Source organism: Chiloscyllium plagiosum, unplaced genomic scaffold (assembly GCF_037043375.1).
Source record: "Chiloscyllium plagiosum isolate Xiang-an unplaced genomic scaffold, Cpla_swu_hap1 HiC_scaffold_13, whole genome shotgun sequence".
In the NCBI taxonomy this organism is placed as follows: Eukaryota; Metazoa; Chordata; class Chondrichthyes; order Orectolobiformes; family Hemiscylliidae; genus Chiloscyllium; species Chiloscyllium plagiosum.
The window spans coordinates 3395247-3414300 of NW_028270151.1; the positions used below are offsets into that span (position 1 = coordinate 3395247).

The 19054-nt window shown below is 47.7% G+C and overlaps 1 protein-coding gene across 1 annotated transcript in view; it reads right to left on the reverse strand.

Moving 5' to 3' along the window:
- The window catches only part of LOC122555674 (uncharacterized), a 260338-nt gene that overhangs the window by 112277 nt on the left and 129007 nt on the right, over positions 1-19054 (reverse strand). The window contains exons 19-24 of the mRNA XM_087993923.1: positions 17950-18045; positions 15404-15565; positions 12948-13040; positions 11485-11639; positions 10162-10234; positions 9002-9108 (exon numbers count right to left, since the gene is read on the reverse strand). Coding sequence (XP_087850049.1) covers positions 9002-9108; positions 10162-10234; positions 11485-11639; positions 12948-13040; positions 15404-15565; positions 17950-18045 — 686 coding nt within the window. The remainder of the gene's footprint in view (positions 1-9001; positions 9109-10161; positions 10235-11484; positions 11640-12947; positions 13041-15403; positions 15566-17949; positions 18046-19054) is intronic.

Genomic DNA, 19054 nt, shown 5'->3' on the forward strand with positions numbered 1-19054 from the left:
GTGGTGGTAGGAGACAGAGGGTGGTGGTGGTGGGAGACAGAGGGTGGTGGTGGTGGGAGACAGAGGGTGGTGGTGGGAGACAGAGGGTGGTGGTGGTGGGAGACAGAGGGTGGTGGTGGGAGACAGAGGGTGGTGGTGGTGGGAGACAGAGGGTGGTGGTGGTAGGAGACAGAGGGTGGTGGTGGTGGGAGACAGAGGGTGGTGGTGGTGGGAGACAGAGGGTGGTGGTGGTAGGGACAGAGGGTGGTGGTGGTAGGAGACAGAGGGTGGTGGTGGTAGGAGACAGAGGGTGGTGGTGGTAGGAGACAGAGGGTGGTGGTGGGAGACAGAGGGTGGTGGTGGGAGACAGTGGGTGGTGGTGGTGGGAGACAGAGGGTGGTGGTGGTGGGAGACAGAGGGTGGTGGTGGTAGGGACAGAGGGTGGTGGTGGTGGGAGACAGAGGGTGGTGGTGGTAGGAGACAGAGGGTGGTGGTGGGAGACAGAGGGTGGTGGTGGTAGGAGACAGAGGGTGGTGGTGGTGGGAGACAGAGGGTGGTGGTGGTAGGAGACAGAGGGTGGTGGTGGTGGGAGACAGAGGGTGGTGGTGGGAGACAGAGGGTGGTGGTGGTAGGAGACAGTGGGTGGTGCTGGTGGGAGACAGAGGGTGGTGGTGGTAGGAGACAGTGGGTGGTGGTGGTGGGAGACAGAGGGTGGTGGTGGTGGGAGACAGAGGGTGGTGGTGGGAGACAGAGGGTGGTGGTGGGAGACAGAGGGTGGTGGTGGTAGGAGACAGAGGGTGGTGGTGGGAGACAGAGGGTGGTGGTAGGAGACAGAGGGTGGTGGTGGTAGGAGACAGAGGGTGGTGGTGGGAGACAGAGGGTGGTGGTGGTGGGAGACAGAGGGTGGTGGTGGTAGGAGACAGAGGGTGGTGGTGGTAGGAGACAGAGGGTGGTGGTGGTGGGAGACAGAGGGTGGTAGTGGTAGGAGACAGAGGGTGGTGGTGGTAGGAGACAGAGGGTGGTGGTGGTGGGAGACAGAGGGTGGTGGTGGTGGGAGACAGAGGGTGGTGGTGGTAGGAGACAGAGGGTGGTGGTGGTGGGAGACAGAGGGTGGTGGTGGTGGGAGACAGAGGGTGGTGGTGGTAGGAGACAGTGGGTGGTGGTGGTAGGAGACAGTGGGTGGTGGTGGTAGGAGACAGAGGGTGGTGGTGGTGGGAGACAGAGGGTGGTGGTGGTGGGAGACAGAGGGTGGTGGTGGGAGACAGAGGGTGGTGGTGGTGGGAGACAGAGGGTGGTGGTGGGAGACAGAGGGTGGTGGTGGTAGGAGACAGAGGGTGGTGGTGGTGGGAGACAGAGGGTGGTGGTGGTGGGAGACAGAGGGTGGTGGTGGTGGGAGACAGAGGGTGGTGGTGGGAGACAGAGGGTGGTGGTGGTGGGAGACAGAGGGTGGTGGTGGTGGGAGACAGAGGGTGGTGGTGGTAGGAGACAGAGGGTGTTGGTAGGAGACAGAGGGTGGTGGTCGTGGGAGACAGAGGGTGGTGGTAGGAGACAGAGGGTGGTGGTGGTAGGAGACAGAGGGTGGTGGTGGGAGACAGAGGGTGGTGGTGGGAGACAGAGGGTGGTGTTGGTGGGAGACAGAGGGTGGTGGTGGGAGACAGAGGGTGGTGGTGGTGGGAGACAGAGGGTGGTGGTGGGAGACAGAGGGTGGTGGTGGGAGACAGAGGGTGGTGTTGGTGGTAGACAGAGGGTGGTGGTAGGAGACAGAGGGTGGTGGTGGTAGGAGACAGAGGGTGGTGGTGGGAGACAGAGGGTGGTGTTGTTGGGAGACAGAGGGTGGTGGTGGGAGACAGAGGGTGGTGGTGGGAGACAGAGGGTGGTGTTGGTGGGAGACAGAGGGTGGTGGTGGGAGACAGAGGGTGGTGGTGGTGGGAGACAGAGGGTGGTGGTGGGAGACAGAGGGTGGTGGTGGGAGACAGAGGGTGGTGTTGGTGGGAGACAGAGGGTGGTGGTGGGAGACAGAGGGTGGTGGTGGTGGGAGACAGAGGGTGGTGGTGGGAGACAGAGGGTGGTGGTGGGAGACAGAGGGTGGTGTTGGTGGGAGACAGAGGGTGGTGGTGGGAGACAGAGGGTGGTGGTGGGAGACAGAGGGTGGTGTTGGTGGGAGACAGAGGGCGGTGGTAGGAGACAGAGGGTGGTGGTGGTAGGAGACAGAGGGTGGTGGTCGGAGACAGAGGGTGGTGTTGGTGGGAGACAGAGGGTGGTGGTGGGAGACAGAGGGTGGTGGTGGGAGACAGAGGGTGGTGTTGGTGGGAGACAGAGGGTGGTGGTGGGAGACAGAGGGTGGTGGTGGTAGGAGACAGAGGGTGGTGGTGGTGGGAGACAGAGGGTGGTGGTGGTAGGAGACAGTGGGTGGTGGTGGTAGGAGACAGAGGGTGGTGGTGGTGGGAGACAGAGGGTGGTGGTGGTGGGAGACAGAGGGTGGTGGTGGTAGGAGACAGAGGGTGGTGGTGGTGGGAGACAGAGGGTGGTGGTGGGAGACAGAGGGTGGTGGTGGTGGGAGACAGAGGGTGGTGGTGGTGGGAGACAGAGGGTGGTAGTGGGAGACAGAGGGTGGTGGTGGTGGGAGACAGAGGGTGGTGGTGGTGGGAGACTGAGGGTGGTGGTGGTAGGAGACAGAGGGTGGTGGTGGTAGGAGACAGAGGGTGGTGGTCGTGGGAGACAGAGGGTGGTGGTCGTGGGAGACAGAGGGTGGTGGTGGGACACAGAGGGTGGTGGTGGTAGGAGACAGAGGGTGGTGGTGGTAGGAGACAGAGGGTGGTGGTGGTAGGAGACAGAGGGTGTTGGTAGGAGACAGAGGGTGGTGGTGGTGGGAGACAGAGGGTGGTGGTGGTAGGAGACAGAGGGTGGTGGTAGGAGACAGAGGGTGGTGGTCGTGGGAGACAGAGGGTGGTGGTAGGAGACAGAGGGTGGTGGTGGTAGGAGACAGAGGGTGGTGGTAGGAGACAGAGGGTGGTGGTGGTAGGAGACAGAGGGTGGTGTTGTTGGGAGACAGAGGGTGGTGGTGGGAGACAGAGGGTGGTGGTGGGAGACAGAGGGTGGTGTTGGTGGGAGACAGAGGGTGGTGGTGGGAGACAGAGGGTGGTGGTGGTGGGAGACAGAGGGTGGTGGTGGGAGACAGAGGGTGGTGGTGGGAGACAGAGGGTGGTGTTGGTGGGAGACAGAGGGTGGTGGTGGGAGACAGAGGGTGGTGGTGGGAGACAGAGGGTGGTGGTGGGAGACAGAGGGTGGTGTTGGTGGGAGACAGAGGGTGGTGGTGGGAGACAGAGGGTGGTGGTGGTGGGAGACAGAGGGTGGTGGTGGGAGACAGAGGGTGGTGGTGGGAGACAGAGGGTGGTGTTGGTGGGAGACAGAGGGTGGTGGTGGGAGACAGAGGGTGGTGGTGGGAGACAGAGGGTGGTGTTGGTGGGAGACAGAGGGTGGTGGTAGGAGACAGAGGGTGGTGGTGGTAGGAGACAGAGGGTGGTGGTGGGAGACAGAGGGTGGTGGTGGTAGGAGACAGAGGGTGGTGGTGGGAGACAGAGGGTGGTGTTGGTGGGAGACAGAGGGTGGTGGTGGGAGACAGAGGGTGGTGGTGGGAGACAGAGGGTGGTGTTGGTGGGAGACAGAGGGTGGTGGTGGGAGACAGAGGGTGGTGGTGGGAGACAGAGGGTGGTGTTGGTGGGAGACAGAGGGTGGTGGTGGGAGACAGAGGGTGGTGGTCGAGGGTTGTATTTTGGAGGACTGGAGGCCTGACACCTGGGGAGTACTGCAAGGATCAATGTTGGGTCCACTGCTTTTTCTCATTTATGTAAATTATTTGGATGTGAATATCGGAGGAAACATTAGTAAGTTTGCAGATGACACCAACATTAGAGGTGTGGTGGACAGCAAAGAAGGTTATCTTAGAGCACAACCTGACATCAATCCGATGGGCCGATGGGCCAAGGAGTGGTAGATGGAGTTTAGTTTAGATAAATGTGAGGTGCCACATTTTGTAAAAGCAAATCAGGACTAACACACTTAACCAAAAGAATCTGGGGAGTGTTGCTGATTTCTAAGCAGTGTGGAGGAACAGAGGGATCTTGGGGTCCATATCTATAGATCGCTCAAGGTTGCCACCCAAGTTGATGGGGTTGTTAAGAAGGCATAAGGTGTGTTGGCTTTCATTAGCGGGGGATTGAGTTTAAGAACTGCAAGGTTATGCTGCAGTTCTATAAAGCCCTGGTTAGACCATACTTGGAATATTATGTTCAGTTCTGGTCACCTCATTATAGAAAAAATGTGGACGTTTTAGAGAGGGTGCAGAAGGGATTTACCAGGACGCTGCCTGGATTGAAGAGCATTTCTTATGAAGAAAGGCTGAGGGAGCTAGGGTTTTTCTTGTTGCAGCGAAGAAGGATAAGAGGTGACTTGATAGAGATATACAAGATGATGAGAGGCATTGATAGAGTGGATAACCAGAGACTTTTTTTCCCAGGACAGAAATATCTATCACAAGGGGGCGTAATTTTAAGGTGAACGGAAGACGGTTCAGGGGAGATGTCAGAGGTAGGTTCTTTATCCAGAGAATGGTGGGTGTGTGGATTGCACTGGCAGCAGTGGTACTGGAGTCAGAGACATTAGGGACATTTAAGCAACTTTTGGATAGACACATGGAAGATCATACAATGAAGGGTATGTAGGTTAGTCTGATCTCAAGCTAATGATCTTAGTCTGATTCTTTTATCCCAGGATAAAAGGCAGGGACAACATCAAGGGCCAAAGGACCTGCACTGTGCTGTACTGTTCCATGTTCTAAAGAGACCTTGGAGTGCAGGTTCATGGTTCCTTGAAGGTGGAGTCACAGGTTGACAGGGTAATGAAAAAGGCTTTGCTTTTGTTTGGTATGAGCATTGAGTATAGGAGTTGGGAGGTCATGTTGCGGCTGTATAGGATATCGGTTAGGTTATTTTTGGAATACTGCATTCAATTCCGGTCTCCTCCTATGGGAAGGATGTTGTGAAACTTGAAAAGGTTCAGAAAAGATTTACAAGGATGTTGTCAGGGTGGGAGGTTTTGAGGACTGGAGAATTGCTAATGTTTTCCCCTTGTTTAACGAGGGTAGTAGGGATAATCCAGGTAATTATAGACCGGTGAGCCTGACATCTGTAGTAGGGAAGCTGCTGGAAAAGATATTGAGGAATAAGATCTATTCCTATTTGGAAGAAAATGGGCTTATTGATAGTGGGCAGCACGGTTTTGTGCGGGGAAGGTTATGTCTTGCAAACTTAATAGAATTCTTTGAGGAGGTGACAAAGTTGATTGATGAGGAAAGGGCTATAGATGTCATATACATGGACTTCAGCAAGGCGTTTGCTAGGTTCCCCATCATAGGCTGATGGAGAAGGTGCAGTCGCATGGGGTCCAGGGTGTTGTCACTAGATGGACAGAGAACTGGCTGGGCAACAGGAGACAGAGAGTGGTAGTGGAAGGGAGTTTGTCAAAATGGAGACCTGTCACCAGTGGTGTTCCACAGGGATCTGTGTCGGGACCACTGTTGTTTGTGATATATATAGAAATGATCTGGAGGAAGGTATAGGTGGTCTGATTAGCAAGTTTGCAGATGACACTAAGATTGGTGAAGTAGTAGAAAGTGAAGGGGACTGTTAGAGAGTACAGCAGAATATAAATAGACTGGAGAGATGGGCAGAGAAATGGCAGATGGAGTTCAATCTGGGCAAATACAAGGTGATGCATTTTGGAAGATCCAATTCAAGAGCGAACCAGACAGTAAATGGAAAAGTCCTGGGGAAAATTGATGTGCAGAGAGATCTGGGTGTTCAGGTCCATTGTTCCCTGAAGGTGGCAACACAGGTCAGTAAAGTGGTCAGAGGCATAAGGCATGCTTTTGTTCACTGGACAGGGTATTGAGTACAAGGGTTGGCAGGTCATGTTACAGTTGTATAGGACTTTGGTTCGGCTGCATTTGGAATACTGTGTACAGTTCTGGTCGCCACATTACCAAAAGGATGTGGATGCTTTGGAGAAGGTGCAGAGGAGGTTCACCAGGATGTTGCCTGGTATGGAGGGTGCTAGCTATGAAGAGAGTTTGAGTAGATTAGGATTATTTTCATTAGAAAGATGGAGGTTGAGGGGGGACCTGATTGAGGCCTATAAAATCATGAGAGATACAGACAGGGCAGATAGCAAGAAGCTTTTTCCCAGAGTGAGACTCAATTACTAAGGGGTCACAAATTCAAAGTGAGGGGGGAAAGGTTTAGGGGAGATATGCGTGGAAAGTTCTTTACGCAGAGTGTGGTGGGTGTCTGGAATGTGTTGCCAGTGGAGGTGGTAGAGGCGGACATGATAGCATCATTGAAGATGTATCTAGACAGATACATGAATGGGCTGGGAGCAGAGGGATACAGATCCTTAGAAAATCAGCGAAAGGTTTAGGTAGAGGATCTGGATCGACACAGGCTTGGAGGGCCAAAGGGCCTGTTCCTATGCTGTAAAGTTCTTTGTTGTTGTTCTAAATAGGCTGGGGCTGCTTGCCCTGGAACATAGGAGGCTGAGAGGTGACCTTATAGAGGTTTATAAAATCATGAGGGACATGGATAGGGTAAATAGCCAATATCTTTTTCTCAGGCTAGGCAAGTCCAAAACTAGACTGCATATGTTTAAGGTGAGGGGGAAAAATTTAAAAGGGATCAAGCGGAAACTCTTTCACGTAGAGGGTGGTGCGTGTATGGAATGAGCTGCCAGAGGAAGTGGTGGAGGTTGGTACAATTGCAGTATTTAAAAGGCATCTGGATGGGTATATGAATAGGAAGGGTCCAGAGGAATATGGGCCACATGCTGGTAAATGGGACTAGATTAGGTTGGGATATCTGGTCAGCATGGACAAGTTAGACCAAAAGGTCTGTTTCCATGCTTTACATCTTCTCACTCTCTGACTCAGTACTGTCCTTCCACTCTCCCTTCTCTCGTCCTATTCAGCTGAGCTGCTCATGGTGCGACTGACTCGGTTCTGATTGCATTCCTCTGAGGAACCATTGCCGTCACCAGTGCCCAAAATGAAAAACTGGAGAGAAAAAGTATGGTCCAGGTTGTTCCTTTGTTTTGAGTCCGTTGGAAACATTAGGGGTTAAAAGTTGAAGATTCTCAGCTAGGAGTGAGATGAGGGGAAACTTCTTTACTCAGAGTTGTTGGGATTTGGAATGCGCTGCCTGGGAGAATGGGGGAGGCAGATTCCATCAGGGGATTGAAAAGGGAGCTGGGTATATATTTGCAAGTGATCAAGTTAGAGGGCCATGGAGATAGGAGAAAGTGAGATCTCCAGGTGCTGGAGATCAGAGTTGAGAGTATGTTGCTGGGAAAGCACAGCAGGTCAGGCAGCATCCGAGGAGCAGGAGAATCGACGTTTTGGGTCAAAGCCCTTAATCAGGAATCATCAGGAATCAGCCCTTCATCAATCATTCCTGATGAAGGGCTCTGGCCTGAAACGTCGATTCTCCTGCTCCTCAGATGCTGCCTGACCTGCTGTGCTTTTCCAGCACCACACTCTCGTCTACGGAGATAGGCCTGTGGGAGAGTGGGATTGGATGGGAGCTCATTCGGGAGTCATTGGATTTCGCTTCCTCAAAAGGTAGTGGATGCAGAATCTTTAAATATTTTTGAAGCAGCATTAGATGTAATTTAGATTCCCAAGGGAATGAAAGAATTGGAGATGTACAGGAAGGTGAAGTTGAGATGAAAGTTAGATCAGTCATGATTGTATTGAATAGTGGAGCAAGCTCAAAGGGCACTTGCTCCTTGTTTGTTTGTTGATATATGGTCTCGAAAGCAGATTTTCAGGAGTTTTGAAGGAGATCAAAAAAGCAGGACCTTCGAGCAGTAATCTCAGATCACCCCGAGGCTCACTTACTGATGAAGACAGAAATCGGAGAATTGATCCATTGAACATGTGGCTGGAAAACTGGTGCTGAAGAAAGGGCATCAGATTCCTGCAGCATTAGGACTAGCTCTGGGACAAGGAAGATCTGTACAGCCAATGGACAGCTTATATCTGAGCAGGACTGGGACTACATGAGAGATTTGAGAGGTGCTGTTGGGGAGGATTGAAACCAGATAGGCAGGTGGATGGGAACGTAAAAAGAGCTCAGTCTCAAGAGGAAGCAAAGCTAGTAGGCAGTAGTAGAAGAGTAATCAGCAAAAAGTGAAGACAAATCAAGCAAAAGCAAGTAACAACTTGGATCAAAATGGAAAATAACATTAAAAACGGTGAATTAACTGCATGGTTATCTTTTTTCTTTTTGCCTATCCTACTTAAATGTAGAGATACTCAGCTCCAAATCTCAGTCAAACTGCTGCTACATCTCTGAAATAGCAACTCAATCATATCCATTTGTGTCAGTCTGTGTGGTGTGAATGTTCCTCACTACTTGGCAGCTCAAGCCTGGATGTTCTCTGGGACTTACTGCAGTCAGACATGGACTGCTTCAGTATTTAAGGAGTCGAGGGGGTGCACAAGGATCAGTGCCAGGTCCACAGCTGTTCAGAATCTGTATCAATGAGTTTTGATGTGAGAATTAATTGTAATATTTCTAAAATTGCTGATGACAGTAAACTGAGTTGGAACACAGGTAGTGAGAGGATGAGTGGAAGTTTCAAGAGGACTTGGTCAATGTGAGTGAATGGGCTAGAACATAACATATGGAATTCAATGTGAATGAGTGTGAATTTATTGCCACTCATACTAAAATTCCTGCTCTAAACTCTGTCTGCCTCCACAGATGATGGCAAGAACATTGGGGAACAAGAATGCGAATAGGCCATTCAACCCATCAACTATTCTATTCAACTACATAACAGCTGATCAACATCAGCATTATTTTCCAGCATGACCTCCATTTCCCTGACCTGCTGAGAACTTCCAACACTTTCTGTTCTTTTCATTTCAGACTTCTAGCATCAGCAGTGACAACGTGTTTGAAATACTCACTGGGATTCCCAGCTGGCCCATAGCTCCCAGAATTCCAGGTTGACCGGGTTCTCCTGGTCTTCCAACGGGACCTGGCAGTCCTGGATCACCTTGATTTCCTTTCTCTCCTGTCAAAAGGAAATATAAAGATATCACAGAGTCTTTCAGGTGCAATGTAAATTTATGTTGCTCAACATCAAATTCTGTTTTGTAATTTCTTATAAAACACCTTGTGAAATTTTATTACATTAAAGATGAAACATCAATACAGTTTACTGTTGTTCCAGGTAGGGTTCAAGTTATGGAGGGATTTGGAAACAGGGATAAGAATTTGAAAATTTGAAATATTTCTTAACCAAGTGCCAATGTAGGTCAGTGAACACAGGGTGAAAAGTGAATGAGACATAATGCAAGTTAGGAACAGGGACAGCAGTGATTCGGAGAATAAAATCATTTATATTCAGGATTAATATTGATAAATACTTATGAAACTGAGTCTAGACTGAACTCCACAATGTACATTAACCTCAGCTTTAAAAGCTAAAGTTGACAAACAAGGAATATGAGGAAGCCCACTCAGCCCTTCAATAAAACGATGACTGATCTGATTTTAACCTCACTCTACAGTCCTGCGTGTCCCCAATAATCTTTCATCCCCTTGGTCATCAAGAATCTATCTACCTCTACCTCAAAAGTATTTCAAGATTCTGCATCCATTGGCTTTTGAAGAAGGAAATTCCAAACTTACTTAACTCTGAGTAAAAAATGTTTCCTAATCTCAATTTTAAATTGACAACCCCTTTTAAACGATGATCACTAGTTCTAGATTCTCCCACAACAGGAAACATCCTTTCCACATCCGCCCGGTCAAGTCTCCTCAAAACCTTATCTGTTTTAATTAAGTCACCTCTGACTCTTCCAAACTCCATAGATACAGGCCTGGCCTATCCAGCCTTTCCCCATAAGGCCATCTGCTTAATCTAGATATCGGTTTAGTATTTCTCTGAACTATTTCCAATGTATTCACATTCTTCTGTCAGTAAAGTGACCAGTGTCCTCAAATTGTAATGAGCATGATGTTAATATTCATTACAATGTAGATTGCAACATCAAACATTTTCATTTCATGTTTAAATAAGGGACTTTAGGTTGGTGTTTTCACAATTTAATGCAGGGATTACCTTTCTTTGCAATCTGTGATGGTATTCCTCTCTGTCCCTTTGCACCAGGGGTGCCTTGCCTTCCAGGAGGTCCCTATGGATATAATTAATGACGCAGATTGAGAACTCACATCACCTTCATCCATTCTGTGGCATTTTCTTTAATTATTCTCAAATTAGGGAGAGTCATACAGCCATAGAGTTGCACGGAAACATACCCTTCAGACCACCTTGTCCATGCTGACCAGATATCCTAAATTGATCTAGTCCCATTTGTCAGCACTTGGCCCATATCTCTCTAAACCCTTCCTATTCATACACCCATCCAGATGCCTTTTAAATGTTGTAATTGTACCAGCCTCCACCACTTCCTCTGGCAGCTCATTCCATACACGCACCACCTTCTGTGTGAAAAAGTTGTCCCTTAGGTCCCTTTTAAATCTTGCCCCTCTCACCTTAAACCTATGCCCTCTAGTTTTGGACTCACCCACCCCAGGAAAAAGACCTTGTCTATTTACCTTATCCAAGCCCCTCATGATTTTATAAACCCCTATAAGGTCACCCCTCAACCTCTCACGTTCCAGGGAAAACAGCCCCAGCCTGTTCAGCCTCTCCCTGTAGCTCAAATCCTCCAACTCTGGCAACATCCTTGTAAATCTTTTCTGAACCTTTTCAAGTTTAACAACATCCTTCCTGTAGCAGAGTCTGCGCTGGGAAATGAAATAGCATTGAGCACCAATTCTCCTAATACCAGAAATACCATGGATTAGATGTGATGAAGGGCTGATGCCCTAAACATCGACTCTCCTCGGATGCTGCCTGACCTACTGTGCTTTTCCAGCACCACACTCTTCAACTCCAACAGTCCAGCCTCTGCAGTCCTCACTTTCTCTCTCCACCTTAAAGATCTCTGCTGTCAATGATGAATCTCAATTATGAATACATTTTCAATTCTGGGAGAGCACTTCCATGGCAATGATAATTTCATCCCCAAATATGAGTATTTCTCTGACAATGTGTGCTTCATTATCAGTGTTTTATGCAGTAGACTGGTGCCAGTTTGCAGCTCGGTTGAACCATCTTGATAAATAGTCCACATAAAGCTTAAATTCCCTCAATTGAAACTGATGTAGGACTACAGTGACCATCGTCCTGTATTTGCAAACCCCATGCTTCTCAAAGTCTTAGTACTGAAGAAACAATCAGCAGGTGCAATATTCAGCATATCGATCAGAATCAAAACATTAATGCACTCAATCATTCATTCCTGGTTTTAAAAAAATGTTAGTCTTCAGGAATTATAAGTCTGTCTCAGACCATTTATTAAGAGTGAACTCTGCTCACCGGAAGTCCTGGCAATCCTGCTGATCCTGGTGGTCCACGGTCACCCTGTTCTCCCTTTCTTCCTGAATTTCCAGGATTTCCGGGAATGCCTGGCCTACCTGGAGGTCCTGGGTCTCCTGTCAAACCCGGCATGCAGGCACAGTCTCCTGGATCTCCTATCCATTAAAAGTCAGTGTTAACACAGAGGGAAATGAATTTAATTTTACTAATTTTATAATGAACAGGAAGAAATATTCCCTCACTAGTTTTTATTTAAGCTAGACTTATTTTTGGCTATGGTTATAGTCAAGTTTGGTTCCTACCAGACTGATTCCTGGGATGGCAGAACTGACATATGAAGAGAGATTGGATTGAATTGGTTAGGATTATATTTACTGGAATTCAGAAGAATTGTGGGATCTCACAAACCTATGAAACTCTAACAGTTCTGGATAGAGTAAATATAGGAAGGATATTCCCAATGACCAGGGAGTCCAGAAACAGAGGTCATAAGGAAAGGATACAGAGTGGGTCATTTCAGACTGAGGTGAGGAGAAATGTCTTCACCCAGACAATGGGGAACCTGTGCAATTCTCTGCCATGGAAAGTGGTGGAGACCAAAACATTGAATGTTTTCAAGAAGTGGTTAGATATAGTTCTTAGGGATAAAGGGATCATAAGGTATGGAGTGAAAGTGGGAACAAGGGGCTGAGTTGGATGATCAGCCATGCTTGTATTGAATGGGGGAGCAGGCTCAAAGGACTGAATGGCCTACTCCTGCTTCTATTTTCTATGTTTTATCTTGCACTTTCACACTACAGAATTTAACAAGGAGAGTTACTCAACTTGGAATATTGTGTTCAGTTCTGGTCGCCTCATTATGCGAAGGATTTGGAAGCTTTCGAGAGGGTGCAGAGGAGATTTCTCAGGATGCTGCCTGGACTGGAGGGCATGTGTTATGAAGAAAGGTTGAGGGAGCTAGGGGTTTTCTCATTGGAGCGAAGAAGGATGAGAGGTGATTTGATAGAGATGTACAAAGTGATGAGAGGCACAGATAGAGTGAATAGTCAGAGACTGTTTCCCAGGACGGGAATGGCTATCATGAGGGAGTTTCATTTTAAGGTGATTGGAGGAAGGTTTCAGGGAGATGTCAGAGGTAGGCTCTTTACACAGAGAGTGGTGGGTGTGTGGAATGCACTGCCAGCAGTGGTAGTAAAGTTGGAGACATTAGGGACATTTAAGCGACTCTTGGATAGATACATGAATGATAGTACAATGAAGGGTATGTAGGTTAGTCTGATCTTAGAGTAGAATAAAAGGTTGGCATAACATTGAGGGTCGAAGGGTCTGTACTGTGCTGTACTGTTCTATGTTCTATGAGGAACTGAGGTCATTTATAATAGACAAGTCAGTGGTGTCTATGAAAGCAACAACTGTAAAATTGTGGCTTTGTCCCTTCCAATGATATTAAATCTAACATTTACCTTTTAAACCATGGATTCCTTTTGGACCTGGAGCTCCTTCGTTACCTTTTGGACCTGGTAACCCTGGAGGTCCCGTTGTTTCACAAATGAAACCTATACTTTCATCCAGACAAAATAAATGATCAGTGTACATCGACAAATTTCTATTTGACACAGTTACAATTTTTGACCCATTATTGTGATTATTCCCTAGGTTTAGATTCTGCTAAATAGCTAAATCCCTGTTCCCAGTTACCTGGACTCCTAACGTGAAGATGTAAGAGATTTCAGAGGGAATTTCACCACCCCTTCCCCCACTCCCCTACCTCTCCCAGCAGAAACCAGGCAATTAATTAATCCCTCCACAACCACCACTGTGATGGTTTATTAGAGCCTCTTGCATCGATTCACTTAGAAAACTAAGACACGCATCAGAACCCAATGATGGTTAAAGATGTGACTGAGGGGAGTCCCACCTAAACCACCCAGGTGAAGTGAAACTTAATCTGCAGGGAGACAAGTTTTCAACCTGGGATGCTCAACGTTTGACCAGCCCAGTCTCTGTGTCTCTGGGGCTAGTTGTTGCTGTTTAAAATACAGGCAGCTGGAGGTCAACAATTCTACAAAGAGCCACCTTCTGAGGGACAACTAGGGATGGGTAATAAATGGTGGACAGCAGCAATTCCGAAGTCCCACGAGTGAATAAAATAAAATTTCAAAGGCCATTTCTGGTCACCCTTTTGGGTAAATGTATTGGTAAGAATCAGGAGAGAACGATCCGTAACTGAATGGAAAACAAACTTGGGCAGTTTTGTTCAGACTGAGGCCTGGAAACCAGCAGCCGTGAGCCTGGTGAGATTGTGGGCCAAGGGACATCATCTCCAGGTTGCACACTGCCAGGCGGGGGTGAGGGGAGGTGTTTAGCTGTCATTGGATAGGGAAGGATTCCACTCCACGCAGTGCCTGCCCTCTCGATATTACATAGGGGCTGACAGAATAAACCTCCTGAAGCCGAGAGGCAAGAGTGAGAGAGTGAAAGCTTGGATGTGTGCATGAGGAATTGTGTGAGTGTGTGTAGGTACTTGAATGAGAGAGTGTGAGGAAACAGGTGTGTGTAGGCGTGTGAATGACAGAGTGTGTGAGGAAATGATGCCTGAAACATCCATTCTCCTGCTCCTCGGATACTGCCTGACCTGCCATGCTTTTCCAGCACCACGTTCCCGACTCTGACCTCCAACGTTTGCAGTCCTCACTTTCTCCCAGTATGAGTGAGAGAGTGTGATGGTAAACCCTGAGACTGGCAGTAAGGAGGAATCATTGGCTACAAAGAAACTCACCCTTCCTTTCTCTCCCCCCTCCTTTCTCCTCCCCTCTTCTCACAAGGAAGAATAGGAGGAGGGAGGGTGCAGAGGGGCACTTAGCTAACCATCTATTCCTTAAATTTTGGTTGGTCATGAACTGGATAAAGATGGTTGATTGAGAACGCACCCCGTTTAGCTTTTACAGCGATTTCCTGGGGTTACTATGTTCCTCTAACAAATAGGTTGGTCAAGTGGGATATGTTGTCTATTGCTTTCCTCAGCAACTCACCTAGGCTCAATCTGGCAGCCATGCTTTTTGGACTCAGTCAGCTGATCTCTCCGCCCACCCCACTCCGGCCTATCACCCTCACCTTAACCTCCTTCCACCTATCGCATTTCCAACGCCCCTCCCCCAAGTCCCTCCTCCCTACCTTTTATCTTAGCCTGCTGGACACACTTTCCTCATTCCTGAAGAAGGGCTTATGCCCGAAATGTCGATTCTCCTGCTCCTTGGATGCTGCCTGACCTGCTGCGCTTTTCCAGCAACACATTTTCAGCTCTGATCTCCAGCATCTGCAGCCCTCACTTTCTCCTCGAAGATTTTAACCTACTGCGAATCCTCTTACAAGGAGGCCTTCCTTGAAGAAGCTCTCTTCCTCCCTCTACAAGGATTTCAGTGAGTCCCTCTCTCACTGCACCCCCCAGGTCATCTCCTCTGCACAGAAGCTCTTCAGCCACGTTCTCAAACAGACTCGCTACCACAGCCACATCTCCTTCCTCAGCACCTGCCTACGGAACCGACTGACCCAGCACGGACTCCGGACTACGTTCAGACCAACAAAATTTGGACCCAACCAGGACAACCAGTACCTGATCAATAGCAGTCATACCAAACCAATTTTAACCACAGCCAGAGTATATTCTGTATGCCTCCTCTGACTAAGGTTTAGTTTGGAGAAATACTGGTTTTGTCCAAGTGGTAAAGAGCAGGTGAATCCTGGGTCTCATTTAACTTGACTTCATTCAGTTAAGAATCAATATTAAAGACTCTGAGACCATACTGCCTCTTCATGTGTCTGTGACTGTGACAAAGAATTTAACTTTGAGTGAGGTGTTGTTTGGAGACACCACCTTCTTTGTAACTTGACAATACAGTAACCCCATGTTTTCATATACCTGGGCTGCCTTTCAGACCTGGGAGACCTGGAGGACCTGCTGAACCCATCAGCCCTCGAGGACCTGGGATGGTTCTGGGTAATGGACAGTCGTCGCTGCCTTTCTGTCCTTTCTGTCCTTTAGGACCATCAAGACCCGGAAACCCTGGAAGACCTGGTAAACCTGGAAAGAAAAGACGCCCTTTAAGGTAAATTGATCAAAGAAACCAGCTGCTAACTGTATCAAACAATATACGTTTCAACAAGAGTGGGTGGCACGGTAGCACAGTGGTTAGCACTGCTGCCTCGCAGCACCAGAGACCCGGGTTCAATTCCCGACTCAGGCGACTGACTGTGTGGAGTTTGCACGTTCTCCCCGTGTCTGCGTGGGTTTCCTCCGGGGGCTCCGGTTTCCTCCCACAGTCCAAAAATGTGCAAGTCAGGTGAATTGGCCATGCTAAATTGCCCGTAGTGTTAGGTAAAGGGGTAAATGTAGCGGTATGGGTGGGTTACGCTTCGGCGGGTCGGTGTGGACTTGTTGGGCCGAAGGGCCTGTTTCCACACTGTAAGTAATCTAAGAGATAAACATAATCGCAGTAGAAGTGAAAAGCAGGGTGCTGCTGAATGCTGAAACATTGATTTGAATCTAAAACAAGAAAATACAGCTTAGGGAAAGCAAGTATAACAAACAATTCAAATTTGGGATATTTTTATAACAACAAGGTCCCTGTTCCTGTGGTATCAGTAATACGAAAGTTTTTAAACATTTGAATTGTTAAAAAATGTCAATTATCCCTCCCGGTAGATAATGTGAGCATGACTCCTGACAGTGGTGATCTACAATAACCACAGTACTGCTACACATTTGTCACGACTGTCTCGATTGCCTTAGTGGAACGAGGTCGTGATTAACTCATTGATCTTCCTTTCAGTTCACTGTGTCTCTGGCAGGTCTAAAGCATGTTATTGTAGCAACCTGGTGTCATTTACAGCATAACAGCTAATATTTATTCCTGGTCACCACTTGCAGCTGGTGTAGTGTATAACCTGGCTTCAGATGTTTCCATGTTGGCAGCAAGCAATATTGTGAAAAATCACATACAATCTCTCCAATAATCAGGTATTGGTACTATACCCAAGTAATATATATTTTATTTTATATCTAAAATACACTTCAAGTAGGCAAAAAGGAAATGCTAATTTTTGCTAACGTTCCCACCGAACCAAGCATTAAAGCGCTGGCACATCTCAGAATTGTTACAGCACAGGACGCCATTTGGCCCGACATGCCTGCACTGGTTCTATTTCCCAGGACCAATCTCCTGCCTTTCTCTGCACACTGTTTCCATTCAATTAACCATCCAATTCCCTCTTGAATGCCTCAATTGGCCCTGCTTCCCCCACATTTCCAGGCAGAATGAGTCAATACAGAACTCAAAATATTGAAAGGAAATCTTGTAGGATTTTCAATCATTCCATTAGTGAAAGGAATAATGATCGACTAATTTTAAGAAAGATAAATCCTGCATTTGAAAATGAATGTAGGGACATCCAGATGGTATAACTAAATGTTTGAGCAATAGGTTCACCTTATGACCGAGTTAGTAACTTTATTCCATCTGCACCAGAAGGTCTGGCTCAACTCCCATTCCTGGGTTTGATGGCCAAGGAAGATGCGTTCATAAAGTGGTTAAGTAGGTTGAGGACCAACTGGAAAATCCTTCTGCCATGTGCTAGTGGTAGGTGGGAAGATTGGGAGAGATTTCTTGTCCACATAATGGAAAGGAATTGGAGGCTCTACCATCCCATTATCCGCAGCTCCAGGCTGCAACTGGCAGGTAAGGTTAAACTCCTTGGGCAGGCTGGCTGACTCAGATTGGTGTGAACAGAGTGACATTCAGTCCCTGTACTGGCCACAGTGAGCTGGGACCTGCATACTGTTCCGCCCAAGGTAGAGACTGTGGAACCGTGGGTCAGACCTGCCTTCAGGCAACAAACCCACACAAGAGGTTCACCCAAAGGTTCCCCAGTGGTTTACTAATGGATTGAGCTAGAAAACTTGGAGTGGGACCCTGTAGATCAGATGCAAAAAGGTGTTTGACTAGGTGCTTCAGCAATGGTTAGCACTGTTACCTCACAGTGCCAGACACTCTGGTTCAATTCCAGCCTTGGATGACTGTCTGTGTGGAGTTTGCATGTTCTTCCTGTGTCTGCTTGGGTTTCCTCTGAGTATAGACTGACACGTCTCTGCCCATCCAATCAAATGAACCCCAGGTCAACATACAATGCCACAAATTACCACTTTCCTTGTGAGGTTATGGTGGTATTGTAAACCATTTTACATTGACATGATCAGTCTGTACTTCAAGCTCAAGATAAAATCTTAAATAAAGCAAAGAATAAAGCAAAGAACAGAGGATGCTGGTGATCTGAAACAGAAACTCAGCAGGTCTGGCAGCATCTGTGGGGAGAAAGCAGAGTTAATGTTTCAGTCCATGAGGGAGGGTCACTGGACCGTCCACAGAGTTCCTGCAGCAATTCCTGTTTTGGTTAGAGATAATGTCTTACCTGATCCGATTGTACCTGGCCTGCCTGGTTGACCAGGGGGTCCTGGCAGCCCCTGTTCACCGATACTGCCCTGTAAACCTCGTCTACCTGCATCTCCTACAATACAGAGCAACTCTTATCAGGAACAATTCATCTCACTTTCTCAGCAAACCTTTATCTCCTTGATATTTTAAACAGATATACAGCAATCAGCATTCCTTGAATCAGGAAGCTAATTATTATTTGTGAGGTCTAAGTGAGGGTGATGAACAAACATGATTTTGAGACATAAAAACAGTGATTAATACATCGTGTGTCACTAATACAACTAGTATGGTCAGTATAACCATAAAAACACTAACAAAATTTGATGGATTGAATTTTTTTTTTGGCTAAGTACAAGTTGTGTTGAGTTCTTTGGAAGGATTCTTGCCATGGGATCCAGTGAGATTTTTCGCTGTATTTTAGCAAGGCACCTTATTAACAGCCCACCCTGCCCCTACACTTTCCCCATATCCCGAGGAGTCCAGTCCATCACAAGAGAGCACTGAACTGGCACCCAGTCCCAGTAGATACAAACTGGCTGAAGTGACCATTCATTGTCTGAAGACGTGTTTCTGTTTGAAAACCAAGCAGCTGGTTTGCTCCCACAAAGAAATGCTGCTGTTTATTTTTTCCTTTGTTTTTCCTGTTGTTCAGTAAAAGTTAATATTTTCATCTCTGAAGTGCTTCCGACATGTCATGCTTCTATAGTGAACAATGATAAATGTTATGCTATGCTCCGCATTAGGGAATAACTAGGTTCTTTGACAGAGTTCTAACATGGGATAGTGCTAAAGGTGGAGCCCCTGTGTAGCTTCATAGCTGCAGTTACAAAGACAATTGATCGGAGAGTTATAGAAGGTAAGCAATACATTGGAATTGCAAATGCACATTTGACAATGAGGAGTCACCTGTGACACTAAGGTGCCCTCAGAGCAGTTCCTTACTGTTTTTCTCCCACCACATATACAGTGAGAGGCTTATTCCTGTTCAGCAGTGACTGATCTGTGAACAGCTGGGCTTTAAGTATGGCCATGATGGCAGAAATCCCTGCAAATCTATGCAGATCACCATAGCTACATGG